Source organism: Castanea sativa, chromosome 2 (assembly GCF_040712315.1).
Source record: "Castanea sativa cultivar Marrone di Chiusa Pesio chromosome 2, ASM4071231v1".
NCBI classification, from domain to species: Eukaryota; Viridiplantae; Streptophyta; class Magnoliopsida; order Fagales; family Fagaceae; genus Castanea; species Castanea sativa.
Window position 1 is genome coordinate 14,998,385 of NC_134014.1, and position 17,581 is coordinate 15,015,965.

The 17,581-nt window shown below is 33.5% G+C and overlaps 1 protein-coding gene across 1 annotated transcript; it reads right to left on the reverse strand.

The window, feature by feature from the left end:
• Positions 1 to 4,936: 4,936 nt before the first annotated feature.
• LOC142624769 (pleiotropic drug resistance protein 3-like) lies at positions 4,937 to 16,078 on the reverse strand. Its single transcript, XM_075798528.1, has 24 exons — positions 15,693 to 16,078; positions 15,279 to 15,402; positions 14,852 to 14,937; positions 13,902 to 13,986; positions 13,278 to 13,437; positions 13,097 to 13,173; positions 12,543 to 12,596; positions 12,337 to 12,427; positions 11,879 to 12,180; positions 11,516 to 11,797; positions 11,097 to 11,410; positions 10,521 to 10,681; positions 10,335 to 10,438; positions 9,656 to 9,809; positions 9,430 to 9,567; positions 9,206 to 9,279; positions 8,761 to 9,093; positions 8,374 to 8,664; positions 7,434 to 7,517; positions 7,181 to 7,314; positions 6,644 to 6,871; positions 6,128 to 6,299; positions 5,611 to 5,865; positions 4,937 to 5,375 (listed from the first exon to the last, which is right to left on the reverse strand). Exons 1-24 carry the CDS (start codon positions 16,076 to 16,078, stop codon positions 5,109 to 5,111), a joined length of 4,356 nt encoding a protein of 1,451 aa, XP_075654643.1. The 3' UTR covers positions 4,937 to 5,108.
• Positions 16,079 to 17,581: the final 1,503 nt, after the last annotated feature.

Sequence of the window (17,581 nt, forward strand, 5' to 3'; positions counted from 1 at the left end):
ATATATATATATATATATATATATATATATATATATATATATAATTGAATGGAAGATGGTAGAAATACCTAAAAAAAATATATAAAATGATTTTCAATAATACATTGAACTTTAAAGCTCAATTAATCACATGTATTTAAATGGATAAACCTTGAATTTAATAATTAAAAACTATCGAAAGCAACAATTGAAATCAATATATATATAAAAGCAGAGACCTCATGCGAGAAAGCATGAGGTTCTGCCAAGTGGCGCTTTACCTTTTTTACCTTTTTTTTATTAAGTTTTTTTTAATCATTACTCAATAGATCATAGTAACTTATTTTTACTATTATATAAATTTAGCATTTTTTACCTCTTTTTATTAAGTTTTTTTACTGTTATCCAATAAATTATAGTAACTTCTTTTTACTGTCCTGCTACGTAGCACTCTAATATTGCATTTAACCTTTTTTCATTAAGTTTTTTTAACCATTATCCAATAGATCATAGTAACTTATTTTTACTATTATATAAATTTAGCATTTTTTACCTCTTTTTATTAAGTTTTTTTTTACTGTTACCCAATTGATCATAGTAACTTCTTTTTACTATTATATAAAATATGGGTTGTTCTTGACAATTAGACCCATTAGACCAAAATTAATTCACTATAAAATAAACTACCTTTTAAAAGTAGACAAAACCTTATAAAGATCATAGTAACTTCTTTTTACTGTCCTGTTATGTGGCACTCTATATATTTTCTTTTAATGTTGTCTCCGTTGGTTTTTTTGGTTTTTTTTTTTTTTTTTGTTTCAAGTTTTTACACCTCATCTGTTATTACTCCTCACTCCTCTAACGTTTAAACTTTCCAGTATACCATTAATTCATCCCTGCATCTACCCTTCATTTGCCTACCCCTTGCAATTATCCAAGTTACATTTTAGGCTTTACCATACTTCCAGCCTTGAGTCTTAACAAAAATCTCAACAATTTCTATAATTTTTTCATCTCTCTTGCCTCTCCTCTTCACTCTGCAACATCACCACCATATCTTCATTACCATCGCCAAACAAATCTACAACTTCACCATCATCCCTTGAGCCAAACTAAAAAAATTTCACAGTAGAAACTAAAAACCCAAAAGCCACCATTTAGCCAAATTGAAATCCTAAACCACCTACCACCGCCACCAGACAGCCCAAATCTCCACCATTGTCACCCACGCCATGTTGTCGCCGGTCTGCAAAGGATCCAATCATATCCAATGGCTCTCTCTCCACAGTTTGCACATTTGCCAAAATCATAAATGTATCATCAGAATTGGAGTATTCCTTTGAGGCCAGTTTTATTTTACCCCGTTGTTTCCTTTGGGATGTTATTTTTAATGTTTTCAACTAGAAGGAACTTTTCTTTTTTAATTAATAATAATTTATAATTTTAAGGCATGCAAAATTAATGAAGTTTTCTATGCATGATGAAGGATTGAAGATTTGAAAGTTTTAAGGGATCATCCAAATTTATATATTGTAATTACTTTTTAACCATTGTGGTTTATGACTTTCAAATTACTGCATAAAGCAAATGGTCATGTTGATATTAGCTTGGGATACTTACAAAAAATAAAAGAGTGTTTTCAAATCTAAACTTGGCAAATTTGGCACTAACTGCACTCACTAGAATTTTAGTTTTAATTTTGAACTTTAATAGGATTTGATTAAACATTGACGTTGAAATAGGAGTGTTTTTTTTATATATTAAATTTATTTTTTATTTCTCATTATTTCAATTCAATAATTATAACAGATATATGTATGCAATTTATAATTATTGCTTTTTATGATAAACTCATTATTAATAAAGTTTTATAACAATTATGTTATAATACATGTACAACATTCTTCAAAATCATCTTACATAAAAACATTATAACATTATCCGTGCATCGCACGGGTAATTTACTAGTCACATTTAAGTGGAAACCTCAGTTTAATAATTAAGAACAATCTAAATTACTAAATATTTAAATTTTTGAAGTAGAAAAACTCACATGAGAATTTAATTTTTGTCCTTAAAAGCATGAGAGAAGATACTGAAACTTGAAGTTTAAGTCCTGTGAGTATAAACTCATAAAACGTATTAAAAAAATAATAGCTAGATGAATTACAATTATATAATCAAAAGTAAAAATTGAAAGTAAAAATCACATTATATGTTTGTGTATATGCATGAAAAAAGAACTGAATTCAACACTTTTTTTTTTTTTTATAATACACGTTGCTAATTTTTTTTTTTTTATATCATGATTAGATGGATTAGATGAAGAATTTGAGAAGGATTAGATTACATTATGTTGCTGCATTTTTTTTTTATAATACACATTTCTTAATTTATTTATTTTTTAATACACATTGCTACCTTTTTTTTAGTATATATAAATGTTTTCTCTGACGTGTAGTATAGTAATTAAATAAGGATTAGATGGATCAAATTAAGAATTTGAATTATAATTAAATTAAGATATTTATTTACTTAGAAATGAAGGATGTATTTTTCACTAAAGACAGGTTATGTTTAGAATTTTTATTGTGTCTCTAGTGATAAGCTGTAAGTCTAATATTTGTATGTGATTTTTTTGACTTACATGTATTACTCAAGTATGTATTGAGAATCATGGAATAGCCAGGGGGGATTGTTGGTCATAATGTTGTGTATGGTAATCCGATGGGTAAGGCTTGTGTCCAGTGGAAATTTTCACTGGACATGTTCGGATTAGGACACGTGTCCACCATCCAACGTGTCCAGTGGAAACTTCCACTGGACACAAGCCACACCCTAATCCGATTAGGGTGGAAATCATGACCTGAAGGAGTCTATAAATTTAGGGATTCCTCATTTATTTAGTATGTTAGATTTTTCTCTCTATGGTTATGTTGGTGATTCCCACCTTAATGGGATTACCATCCACACCATTATGACCAACAAGGGTTTTTCAGGTTTTTAGTGTTGGTTAATTCTATGACAAAACTGGTGTCAAATGTTTTGAATTAATTGTGCTTTTGGTTTAGTTTAAAAGTATTTCAAGTGCTGCTGTTGAAAAAAATGGAAGAACAGATTTTTTGATAAACGAAATCAAGTTTTGCTTGAGCAAAATGAATCTTGCTAAAGTGAAACTGAGATTCACTCGAGAGAAACAATAATCTAGACAGAAATTCCACCAGTAGTTCACTCGACAGACACTCGGCTTTGCAATCTGAGTTCTGTTAGAAGAAGGATTCTTGCTAAACTTTTGAACCTATCTTTTGCACCTGTATAAAGCATATTATGCACAGCTTTTTGGAGAGATAGTAAGACCCTTTTCTCTCTCTCTCCTTACATGTCTGCATGGGTTCTTAGGATTTGCTAATAGTCTTTAAAATGTTCTACTACCTAAATGGATCCTAAAGAAAGTAGTTCCATGGTGTAGAACTGCTTTTACTAGTTAGCACTAGGACTGGGTACAGTCAAGCTAAACATAATAACTGTTACATTATATGCAGAAAATTCCTAAGTGGTGGACTTGGTGCTATCGGATCTGCCCTACATCTTAAATGGCCTGCTTGCTTCACAATATGGAGATATGAAGAAGGAGATACTGATCTTTGGGGAGCTCAAGATAGTCGGTTCCTTTCTTGAAGATTATTATGGCTTTCAACAAGATCGTTTAGGCCTGGTGGCTTTTGTTCTCATTGCCTATCCAATTGTTTATGCTTCCCTGTTTGCCTATTTCACTGGGAAACTAAATTTTCAACGGAGGTAGAAAGGAACTACAAATTGATTCTGACTTATGTAGAACAAGGTATCAATCATTTTACAACATGAGTTATTAGATCATAGAGTGGGAACATGGTTTCAAATAAACGTATTTATGCATATGCGCATATGTATGGCAGAAATATAGATATTTGACACTTATAATATAGCACCTGCAATATAGATACCATGGCATGTCCTAGAGAACGATTACTTTTAGAACTACTGCATCCCCCAACCTCAAAAACAATGTGAATCAGAATATTTCATTTCAAACATTGTCATTCCACACTACATTCTCATTGAAAAAATCTATCGACCAATTTGTATCATTATATCTAACCACTTAGTCAAACACCAAAATTGGAAGAATCTTGAATTGAATCAATGCATGTGGCTCACCTGTGATAACTTATTCGGATTTGCATGAACTAGCAGACCAATCACCAAGGGGGATGCTCACTTAGTCAAACACCAAAATTGGAAGAATCTTGAATTGAATCAATGCATGTGGCTTGCCTGTGATAACTTATTCGGATTTGCATGAACTAGCAGACCAATCACCAAGGGGGATGCTCCCTCCAGCATGAGCAAACCTTTCGGAACTGATTAGGAATAGGAGCCACTACCCCAGCCACAATCCAGCCAGGTTCTATGCACCTTCTTATTTGACTAAATCATCTATAATCTCTTTTGGTGCAAACTTTCTATGATTCAGCACTTATGATCTTATACAAGTACAGAAATAACCTTTCTTGGGCCATGCAAAGGTATTATTTGCTTCATATATGGATTTCAGATGGAGGCTTGGAATCCCATTTGTGACCAACATTTGAATTGACACGTTTGCCTATATGGAGGAATTATATTGATATGATGTATTGCTTGCTCGAATATTAGCGGAAATAATCCTTATGCTGGATCATGCAATGACTAGAGACCAACTTCTTTTAAACAGCATCCCTTTCTCATGTTAAATCTTCACCTTGAAATGGATACTTTCTATCTCAAAAGTGAATGCAGAGGATTATGATCCAGTTAAAAGGTGGTGGCATTTTTTTGTATTTTTTCCCTTGTATTACTTGCTCAGTCAAAAAATAATAATATGAATTTCAAATTAATTCACAATTAGGATTAATTTGCATTGAGTAGTGAGTACAGAGGGTTTGCCTATTCCAAATAGAGAATCTCCATGACAATGAGTACTATGATTTATGTTGATGGTTCAACATGATATGAACATGATAGATGTGAAAATATATTTTCTTGAAAATAACTCATAACAACAATTGTAACATCCAAATGTGTGGAATAAGAATACATCTTGACAATATTTACCTCCTTTGGAAGTTCAGTTTCCCAATACAGTATGCAAAAAGAGAGGCAAAGACAATGGGGAAGATAATAAGAACAACAGCAACAACACCTAAAAGATTGTGATGAAACCCAAAGTAGTCCTCTAAGAAAGCAGAAACTGTTGTTGTCTCTCCAAATGCTGATATTTCTTTGTCTGTATCTCCATATTGCGAAGTCAGCATACCATTCAGTGCCCAAGATGTGGGACATAAATAATACAACCAAAGCCACCACTTTGGAATATGCTGCAACAACGGAGGAACAACATTTTTGAGTTACTTTTGATGCTTGACATATTCAAATCTCACCATCCACATGCAAGTTATAATTTGACATAAGTTTACATTATTTTTATTGTGAGTGTATATACAACAATAAAATTCCACTTCAAGAAAATATAAAAAAGCAAGTAGTTGACATACTTAGTTGATCTCAAACGTAAAGACTTTAAAGATTTTGGGTTGATGAGTCATAACTTACAGGTCTTGGTACAATGAACCCAGAGAACAAATTCAGCATTGTGTAGGAAGATGAAGCCACAATGGAAGCCACCTGAACATTTGGTGTCAATGAGACCAGAAGCATTCCTAGGTAATTGAAGTATAGCAGCGTACAGAACATGCTGTAGAATGACCAGAATATCTTATAGGCTGACCAGTATAAACCAATCATAGGATATGTGATGATCACGTAGAGAACTGCTTGAGTGAACAAGTAGGGAACCTCAATTAACACCTAAAAAAAATCAATCCAAGTTACTTGAATTAAAATATTTCTAGGTACATCAAAATATTCAGAATTTAACAAGGGAGATTATGAGCTGAATTAGTTTCATCCATTCTCTAAAACAATTTATGAAATATCTTCATTAAAGCCATTTTTAAAGGTTTGAGACCCATTCTCTGCTTAACTTTAACATTCCAATATACCAAAAAAAAAAACTTAATTGTACTTTATCAAGAATTTAGTTTAATCAATTTTCATGAGAGCTTTGAACCTGTGCCAATGAATAGGCCCATGAAGAGTACATTCCTGCAAATTTTTCTCGGTACAAAACAGTCCGCTCTGTTGCAACGAGAGGTAGAACCGTTGAGCAATTGTTTATGCCAAAGAAGACAATTGCAGTGAACATTGAACCAAGGACATTGAAGATGTCCTGCTGGGTGTTTCTACCAAAAAGAGAAACAAAGTGTTAAGTCATTTATTTCACAATGATTTCCTACTTCAGCTTCACATAGTAGCAATGTAAAGCATAAATTTATATATGAAAATCAAAAAAGTTTGAGAATCATACTCTTCATCATCATCCAGGAAAAAGTCAATAGTATGATAAAGGTTGTAAAATATTCATAATAATTATCTAATGCATCAATGAAGTAACTTAGATTATAGCTTGCAATGAGCAAGGGCTGATAAAGGAGTGGGAAGCAGATTTAGTTTCTGAGTGGACTTGGATCAATTTTATATTGTTCGAATGGCGTATGAAAACATAAATGCAATTTTCCCAACTAACATTTTCACTCCTTTCTTCCAGAACAGTATTCCAAACAGAAGAGATGAAGCAGACAGCAAAATAAAGCGCATCAAATTGTATGAAGGACTTCGCCAATAGGACAAGTGCTGCTTCCATAAGCACGCTTTGAACTGCTCCCAACCAGTTTGTGGAAAGCGGGTAGGAAAATGTAATTCCCTTGAACCAGTGGATGGTGAACTCAATTGCTTAACCAACTCTTTGTTTTGCCTACAGTCAGAAAAGCAAGATTCATATTTAAGACATGCTCTAAAGTTTTTGCATTAACTAAATTTTATGTAAAAATCATATACATTGTTAAAAAAAAAATATATATATATATATATAATTCTTATCTATAGTATCCATTGATCATGATTTATGTTCTTTGCAAAGAATGCAGTATACTCTACATACACAATTGTAGACACATATACATGTAAACATGCTACCCAATTAGGATGCATCAAGAAACTCGGTATGGTAGGTAACAGTGATAAAGATGCTTTTATGCAGTGGCTTATAAAATGGTGTACTTACTCATATAAGGTGGACCCCCTATAAATTTGTGCAAAATCTACACCAAGTTCAGCTTCAGCAGATTTTGAAGTAACTTCTAGCATCCATGTTGCTGGATTATAATTGTCTTTAATAGCAGGCACCCCAGGGATACCCTACAGAAAAATTGCCATGGAGAAGAATCCGGACTAATTTTGTCACAGGCATGATATTGTATTTGATTGACAACAATAAAAAATTAACATGAAATGTAAAAGCTGCATAATTAACTGACCTCAAAGTACTCAATAACCTGACTTGAGTGCTGCCCTAGTGGACCAAAATAAATTATGTGGCCTCCATTTTTCATTAGGATCAACTGCAGTATAGTTAGACTTAGATATGAATCAATGTTATCATATCACATCCATATTAATAAGGATGATAAAAAAAAATTCAAAACATGATAATATTTTCTGAAACAGCAAATAGTTTTTTTTTTGGGGGGGGAAGTAAAACTGAACATATAAATGTAAATTGGTAAAGATTAAATAAATATAACTGGATTAAACTTAGAATATTGAATTGTAAGATCCCAATCTTTGAAGATTGTAAAACCTCTTTATAAGAATTTTCAACAAAAGAGTTCAAAGGATGCAATATCATGCATAACATGTCTCTTTGGAAAGAGATGTACACTAACAATGAAGCACTGAGTTATCTGTCCATGAATGATGCAAGTGGCACACCTGCAAATCTTCAATCTTACTGAACAAGCTTGGATGAGTATATCAACTTGTTTTTGTGCACTCCTCTTAACAAGATGTGAAAATTGCACCAAATGATAATTAGGTCAAAGTGTCATAAAAAGGGATTAACTCTTCCAAGCTGAGATGAAACTTAAAGAAGATTATAATCTATAAAATATTTGAAGTTGATAATTTCTTTTTTCTTATAATATGAAGATATTTCAAGCAATTATGTAAAACATTTTTTTGATAGCTACAACGAGAGAGGGGGAATTTGAATCCTGAATGTCTCCATTGAAAATACCAAGAGGTGCTAACCAGTTGAGCTAGAAGACTTTTGTCAAGCAATTATGTAAAACATGGGACATTTACAACTGAACCATAAATAATTTATATACAAGTTATACCAAGGGAAACATGCTAGGAAACATATTCAAATTTCCTCACTTCATTGCATTATGAAATTAGGTTATGAACATTTTTTACCTCATCAAATGCCTCAAAGATATCAATACTTGGTTGGTGGATGGTGCACACAACTGTTCGTCCTGTTTCAACAATATTCTTGACTGCTCTAATAACAATTGCAGCTGCCCTTGCATCTAAACCTGAAGTTGGTTCGTCCATGAATATGATAGAAGGATTGGCCACAAGCTCCACAGCTATAGTCAGCCGTTTACGCTGCTCAGTTGATAAACCACTAACACCTGGAATTCCTACTAAAGAATCCTTGATCCCATCAAGCTCAATAGTTTCAAGTACTTCATTTATGAATTCCTGGGGGAAATTGCAAAAAGAAATTTCAGTGAAATTCATTTAAATGAACAATTCTGAGACAAAATATTTGATTATTCAGAAAAACAGATACCATACAGCTTTTATATATGAATCAATCTGAGATGAGAGCCGCAGCCAAGCAGAATATACCACTGATTCTTCTACAGTAATTTGTGGAGAATGTATATCTGTTTGCTCACAGTAACCCGATATCCTAGCAAATGTGTCTTGAACCTTTTGGTACCCACCAATTCTAATCTCTCCTTCAATGGTACCACTGGTTTTTCTTCCAGAAAGAACATCCATAAGAGTTGTTTTCCCCGCTCCACTGACACCCATCAAAGCTGTCAAAATGCCTGGTCTGAATGCACCTGTAATGTCAGAAAGAAGCTGGAGCTTTTTCTGCGTAAAACCATGCCTTCGCATTTCCTGAGACCAAAATGATGTCATAATAATTTATTTCATTTTAGATGACTCTCACTCCTAGTCCTTGTGTTTTATAACTAAGGATATGTAGTAAAACTAGCTCTAGTATAATTACCAAAGGGGTATCAACATAATACTGCACGTCATGAAATGTTACAGTTAAGGGCTCAAAAGGTAGAATCATCTTTCCTGAAATTTTGAGGACAATAAAATTTCATAGATGTGGAAAAAAAAAACATATCTTAACTTGACAGAAGATGTAGAATGAATAGACATAACTTACTGATCTAATATTATATAGAATAAAATGGAATAATCAGGACAGAAAGACTTTCTCACCCTTTCTAGGTTCTACAGTAGTTTTAGGAGAAGCACCAGTTGGTGTCTGGTCTCTATTTAAATTGTTGTGGCAGTCATTTTTTCCTTGAAGTTGAGAGTGTTTTTCATAAGAAATAAGAGCACGAGACTTTCCTGGAGCTGAATGTAAATTAAAGTGAAGGTTAACATAAATGCTTGAATATTTTGTTTCTTTCAGTGTCCATCTAAGCAAAGGAGATGCTCTTACACTTTAAGAAAGTTAATGCCAAGGTAAACCCAACATTAAATAGTACTGTGAACCCAGTTAAGGCAGCGATTGATATCCAATAAAAATAACCATCAAAGTTTAATCCATGACTTTCTAGTACTTGTTGCCTAAGAGTAGTGTTTACAGACAGCTTCTGTGAAAAAGAAAAAGGAGCAAAGAATCAGTAGTTGATGGATGAACAGCTTCACATATTTGTAAGAAAAGTATAATAGACTTTTTTGCAGGTTTCCAATTTGAATAGGAAAAGGCTCATTCAAAAAGAATGAGGAAAATGAAAGGGAAAGTCTTTAGAATGCTAAAAAAAAGATACCCTTTTTAAGCATTATTAGTATTTCCTTTCCTTTACCTTGCTCTTTCAAACATCCGAAGGGATTTTTAAGAGAGAAAATATTTACAAGGAAACTTTCCCAAGAAAAAGGCAGAACTTTAAGGTTTTCATTATTACAATAAAATGAAGCCAAACAGGAAAACTTCAATTGCCAAAAGTTCTTCCAAGAACTTTCCATGAAATCAAACAAATCCATGTAAACCAAATGAAAATCATAAATTTGAGCCTTGTAACTTTCCTATTGGCCCAACCAAAAAAATTGCATCACTCTTGCATTTTTTTTCTTTTTGTCTTCGTTATAGCACAACAATGAAAGTGATTAAATTTCACCTTTTCCCATCGAGGAGAAAGGAATTCATTCACAGTGAGGGCTATCTCCCCATATGACAAAGGAGAAATCCAAAATCCCCACTCCAACCAAGCAGGCATAGAGGCTGCAACCAAAAATATGCTAAGCACAACCATCTGAATAAATTTCATTGGCTTGAATATGAGAAAAGGTTAGAAAAATCGTACATTTTGGGATAACAAAGCCACCAAATAATAAAACAACTATTATGGACAGGCTACCAGCTGTCATAGAAGCAACCACAGTTTGGAAGAGTGAGGCGATAAATCGGAACATGGATATTGACGTTAGATGCACAGTCAAGAGTAGAAGGAACTGGCGGAAGAACCTAAGAAACACGGATAGACAGATGTAAAAATTGAGATAATTATGAATAATAAAAAATTATACTCAAGAGTATCTAATAAGAAGAAACAGCAGCACTCACCATCTACATCTTGTTCTCAACCAGAAACATATTTAATATTCAATGTACAACCTAGGAGAAAGCAAAAGCCACCATAGAATGTTGTCTAGGTATAAGATCTCATACATCAATATTAACAAGCATTAATACAAATATATTATTCAGAATTATCTAAGTTTCTTAAAAATTTCTAGTAGCTTTACCAAACCAACGAGCATGGAAGTAATCATATAAAGTTTTGCCCTCAATTTAACAGTATATCGTTCAAGGTTTCATCTCAGTCAGAATGGAACATTTCTTTCTTTTTTGATAGATGAACTTTTCACCTAGAGCTTACCTTCCAACCTCAGGGCTGTACCCAATGACATAGTATGTAAGAGCTGTCCAGACAAAAGCTTCCAAGAATGATAATGGAACTTTTAGGATGGCAGAAGGAATTGCATAAGCCCAAGCAGGATAAAAGAACAAATCTTTTTGTTTGTAGAAAACTGCAAGTCTTGAGACAGTCATGGGAAGTTCTGGAAATCCATCGACAAGAAGAATGAGGAGCGCATAGAATAATGACCCCATATAATAATTTGCATGGATTGTGTCAACAGCCATTTCAGTTCGAAGGAAAACAGTCATTGTTATTGACGCAATGATGATTAACTGCAGGTAGAAGAATACCAAAAGAAGCAAAAAAAATTGAATAAGAGGGGTCAGAGTGGAAGCTAAATAAAATTGACACAGAAACATTCAAACAAAAAGAGCTACCTGTGTTGATTTGAATACATAAATAAAAGAATTCCTTCTCATGAGAAGAAATTCCCTCCTTGTACAAGCTTTAAAAAGTCCCCATTTAGTTAATGAGTATGGTCTAGAGGATAGAGCGTTCGTGTGGCTGTGAGACTTATCAAATGGCTTAGAGAGCTCCTCATCTAACTTGTGGCCGAGATGGGAATCTTTGAATAATTTAGCAAACTGATCAACAGAAACATAACTGTAGGGTTGATCTGTTTTGTGCCAATACTGTGCTTGATCTTTAGTAGAGATAACCTGAAGCAAAAGAATATAGAAACCAGTTACGATTGTATGATGAGAAATAGTTGGATATGCAAATATGAACGACAAATCTACCTCCTGAAGGAAGTCAGCAGCACCTTTCCTGTCTGGACACTTAAACCCACAGTCCTCAAAGAATTTGAGAACACAAGTGCGTGGACCATGATACACAATCTTCCCTTCTGCCATCAAGATAATGTCATCAAAGAGATCAAAGGTCTCTGGTGCAGGCTGAAGAAGTGAAATCAATGCAGTGGCATCAATGATATGCACCAAATGCTGAAGGCAAGAAACAATCTGGAAAGTAGTGGAACTGTCTAAGCCATTTGATATTTCATCCATAAATAGGGCTTTTGTTGGTCCCACAAGCATCTCACCTAGATAATGCAAAATATATCAACAATCATATTGATTCAATCCCTTGAAATTTAAAAGCACAACTTATTCAGGAATAGAATATTACATATAACATTAATTTAAGCCTATGCTACAAAGATTCATCATCTACAAATTTTGCATAATCTCCACACTACCTATGGTCAACCTTTTCTTTTGACCACCAGATATGCCTCTTCTTACATGATCTCCAACCAAAGTGTCTGCGCAGATATCAATACCAAGGATCTGTAAGACACATTAATACCAACAAAAAAAAAAAAAGGATTGAGAGCGGTTCACCAAAAAAGAGATAAAGAAGACATGATATTGAGCTCTGCACAAGCAGCCTAGAAAACTATACCTTTAGGATGTAGTCTGTCTGAAGGGAAGTTTTCAATCCCTTAACTGATATTGCCTGAACCATTGGAATAGAGAACATTGCATTAAGCATTTTAAGGATATAAAAAAAAATTACATTCTGTATGAATGCCACATTGATTAGCTTACTAAAATAAACTTCTTATTGTATAAATGTTTTCTGTAATGATGATCTAACTGAGTCCAACCTTATTTAGAGCTGAATAGCAAAAATCAATTTATGTAGCCAACCCCTAGGAATCAGGATCTAAGGCTGTCTTTGAGGATAATAGAGAGGAAACAAAACTTCTAACTTATGGTTTCCCTCTTAAGCATTTGAAATATTTACTTTAATTTACTTTCCTTTCATTCTTTCAAGGAAAAAAATGAAGCAACAGGATAAACTGTACTCTTACATAAGAAAGAAACAAAATTGTTCAACCACATCAATGTCCTATAAACTATTTCTACTTAATATTTTGGCTTTGCTGAAGTTGAGAAGCATAGTGAGAAACTATTTACACATGATGAGGAAGTTTTATGTATGCTATATGGTACCTTCATGTAAGCATCTACATCAGGATCTGGGATAATCTCTTCCTGCTTCTCCCTTTGTGTGACTTCCTTGATAATGTCTTTCATGCATAAATAAAAACTACCCATCAATATCAATTTGAAACCTGCTTGATAAAAATCTTGCGTTAAAATCACCATTTTTGCTCAGCCAAGAAGTTCTTACCAACTCGGCTTCCTACACCCTGACAGCATGCAGAGAAATCAAGTGTTTCCCTTACAGTCATCTCTGGAATATGCAGGTCATGTTGGCTTACGTATGCCGCCGTTTTCTGAGGAACAAATTCTTCCAGCAAATAGCCATTGTAAGATATTTCCCCACTAACCTGATCAAAGAAAAACCATGAAAAAAGTCCAAATAAAATTTAAAGGCACACAGATCTGAGATAATGCTATAAGTGTTAATACTGATGTAGATAGAAAGAACAGAAAGAGTTACAAACAGCCCAATAATGACATTTTATTTTGTTTACACGTAGGTTGTTAAGAATGCATTCATTCAAGAAGAATTTAAAGATGCAATTCATATCGAATACTGATCAAGTGAAGATAAGTATAAATTAACTGAATAGTCTAATGCATATAATCATGTTTTTATAGGATCTGATGTAAACACCAATTATTCGAATGCAATTTCCTTGGAAATTACAGGATGAATTATTATGAGATAGCTTGAATGAGTCTTTAAAAGTTCAAAAGCTATTTTATTGAGCTCCAATTCTCTAAAGAAAGCCAATGCATTGTTTTTCTAGGACCTTGCAAAGCTATCAAAAAGATTTACAGACTGAACCTTTAGAGAATGACTTAGCTTTCCTGACAGAGCCAACAACAGTGTAGTTTTGCCACATCCTGGAGGACCAAGCAATAAAGTCATCCTGCAGCAAAGATAAGCCAAAGTTAGTCAAATTTCACCTTTCTTAAACTTCTATTCTTTCCTTCTTAAGGAGCACCAAAAAAGTGATAATATGAAACTCTTCCATTTTTCACTCCATAGGAATTTTTTAGAAGGTATGTGAACCAATTGGAGGAAGATATCAGTCAGTGATGAGGAATATAAGAAATCAGATGATCTCTCTAAGGACAGATAGAAAAATGTGTGATACGTGCAATAGGTACAACTGATTAATTCTGCAATCAGTAGCTTTGTACTGAGGTCTCAAGAACGTGGGTCAATTACAATCTCAAAAAGTGAAAGCATCCCCTCCAGTTAGTGATTTCCATTAACTTTGGAAATTTATATAATAAAATCTATAAATAGACCAAAAATCATTGGCAACAACAATCAGCATGCATAAGCCAAAGATATCATATGGACTAAGTAAACTGTAGAAGTACCTATATGTTTCTTTTCATGGAGACTAGAACTCATGGTTTTGTTCATCACCTTTTTGTGTGTATTATCAGCCTACCAAATTGGACAAAATCTAATTTGAAAGGATATTTGACCCAAACTAAATCATGTCATGTTTAAATCTGAAGGAGTCATATATATCCATATTTTCAAACTCATTGCAACAAACAGAGCTTTAGAAACATGGTCTTTTGTAACTGAATTCTAAAAAGTCTATTTCATCAACAAAAAGAAATATGAACTCATGGAAGTTTGAATATCCCCTTCATCGTCCCCTTGGGGCCAATAGTTACTTCTCAAAAAGAAAAAAGAAATATGAACTCATGGACAATATCCTTTCATTTATTGAAAGGTTTTTTTTTTTTTGAGTGCTAAATTTTACTAAATACCTTCCTGGCTTAATAATGCCACAGACATCTTTGATGATGCTTATCTTGGCTTGTTGAGTTTTTGAACCTGGAAGCTTGGCAAGGCCCTGCCACAAACAGAAAGCTCCAATGCCTTAAAATTTTATAAATAAAAGACTCTAGTGGACAATTTGTTTTGAGCTCTTAGAGTCAAGCAGTACAGATCCATTTCCATGCTTATCCAAAAGATGAATCAGTGAATATGACAAATAAAAAACGGCCATCAAGCATTAAGGTATTCACAACATAAGACCAAAGATCATTTTGCAAGTACCTAATGTAATGACTACCACAGGATATAATATGCATGTCGAATATTTGTTTTCACTCTCACGTCTCCATTTGAGAATCCAGAGGGTCGGCCACTAAATTAAATATGGAAGTCACTCCTACAAGTCAAGATACTTACTGAAATCATGCTTTTTAGGGTGTTCCATAGAGTGGGGAGGGGCCTGCCATGAACTACCTCACACTCTGCATCTACACACAGATTCTCATATCTCACTTCAACAGTAGGCAATTTTACTCCAACTCTGTAAATCAATAATTAACCATAAACAATGAATTTCCAGACTATTATAGATGCAGCATTAAATTTAAGCTCATCAAGACAAGGAGATTTGATTCCACTCTAGAGACAACTTTTCTGGAAACAATCAGACATCCAATAAGAAGCAAACTTAACCACATATTTTAGAATATATTATGCACAACAAAATAGATGTACATGGCATGCACATTCATATTAATTTACAAACATGTGTATGTTTGTGCAATATATGTTAATAGATACATGAATATAATGTGAAAAAAAAAAGGTTACTTGTCAATTCTCCTTCTAAGCTTTTGCAATAACAGGAGGTTATCATTTTCGATGTGTTTGATAAGCTTCTCTACAAAAATATGCCTTTCTTGAGCTCCAAGTTTGGTAACATCAACCATGTGTTTCCCTTTAGCATCTTCATCTGCACCTGTGCCACCATAAACATCAAACAAAGCTGAAGTAATTCTCTCAAAAGTGGGTAGTCTCTGAATTGAAGCCCATTGTAACTCATATTCATCATTGTCATCAATATCATGTTCAGACTTTACAACAGAACTGCTCCCAAAACTGGCATGGCTTCTAAATGAAGACCTTATACTTCTTCCAATCTCTGCTAACTCAACTCGCAGAGCCTCTATCTCACCTGGTCCTCCCAGCTGAGCCATTATTGGATAAGCTGAAAACCGTCAAACTCATACATATATAACGAGAAATATGAGAGAGAAACACAAAATGCAAAGTGCAATGTAGTAATGTATTATGTCAGGAAGTTGATTGCTGTTGAACAGGCCATTTATAGACATGACTAATATGTGTAAGGAAAAAAGCATCATTTGATTCACACCTTTTCCTCCAAATACTTTAATTAAATATCAAATAATTTTTCAGATAGGATTAAGATTCACAAGGAAAAGGAAGGTATAGAACAAAACATAGACAAAAACAGTATATCCATGTACAAAACAGCATGCTTCATTCAGTAACTGCTAGACCATTAAATCTTTGTATATGGAAGAATTGATTCCATTGACTTCTTCCAACCAAAGTATGATAAGCACATCTTTGACATGGACCAAGGTTTTCATGTTCATGGACTATTTGAATAATATTAGGTTCAGCGCCATGAACCATGTCTAATTACTTTTTAAAATGTAGACAACAATCATGCATGCAAACTTCCATAGAATTCAACAGTTCTATGGCAGAAATCTGGAAAGATCACACGCAAGCATGTCACATTTATTTTTTAAAAGTGGTTTAAATAATTCCAATCCACAAAGCTTCTAACAAAAAGGTGATCACAGTTCATAGACCAAACTCCAATGTGTTGATCCCATGCCTCTTGAAAAAGTGGGCCCCATACAAGTGTTAACAACAAAGCTATAAATAAGAGTGTGAATAGAATCTACATCTGACTTGGGTTGTTGTAACTGAGCTCTCAAAGAAAGACAGTCAAGGAATTAGAACATTATCAGCATCCTGTTTATACACTCAACAAAAATGCAATTTGACATTCGGAAAGCTCAAGATAGGGAATATGTTGCTTAATTAATGGAAGGGCATGGGACAGCACAGGATAAAGAAATTTTTTTAATGCTAGATAGGCCATTGGGGGCAATTTGACAAACAGTTAACACACAATAAAACTCATCAAAGACATCATAACCTTATTGATCGCGTGTTGTGCTTAACCTTAGTTGGCAACATTTTATTCTTTTGAGTGAGGCCCAATATTGGCAATATGCAGAACATATTATCCTATGCATTAAATTTGCGATTGATTTTCAACAACATACTGTTTCTATAACATGTAATATATTTCACTTTTTTTTTTTTAGTTAGGATAGTGTTTCAAACCTATGGCATCCATTCCATGTTGATTGTTCTTTATCTTTTAATTAAGATATCAATTGATTTTTTGTGTAAGATGGGATTGAACTCAAATCTCTTATCTGGTGACAAGATTTTACAACTGACTATATTTCACATTTTAAATGCATATAATATGAGAATGAATGTAGGCAATAATATTTATTACCAACAAATACTATGTGTTATCTTATACATTAAACTTTGTATGTGAGGATGGTGTCACATTATGATAAAAAATATAATATATATATATATATATATATCTCGTGCAAGTGTAAAACCGTTTTGCCGTTGCT

Bases quoted from the DNA above. Each gene is read 5' to 3' on its own strand.
- LOC142624769 (XM_075798528.1), bottom strand. From the start codon at position 16,078: ATGGCTCAGCTGGGAGGACCAGGTGAGATAGAGGCTCTGCGAGTTGAG. The intron at 14,938-15,278 runs GTAAGTATCTTG...TGTTTGTGGCAG, and splicing joins CCCTAAAAAGCATGATTTCA to GGCCTTGCCAAGCTTCCAGG. The intron at 12,597-13,096 runs GTACCATATAGC...CCAATGGTTCAG, and splicing joins ATGTAGATGCTTACATGAAG to GCAATATCAGTTAAGGGATT.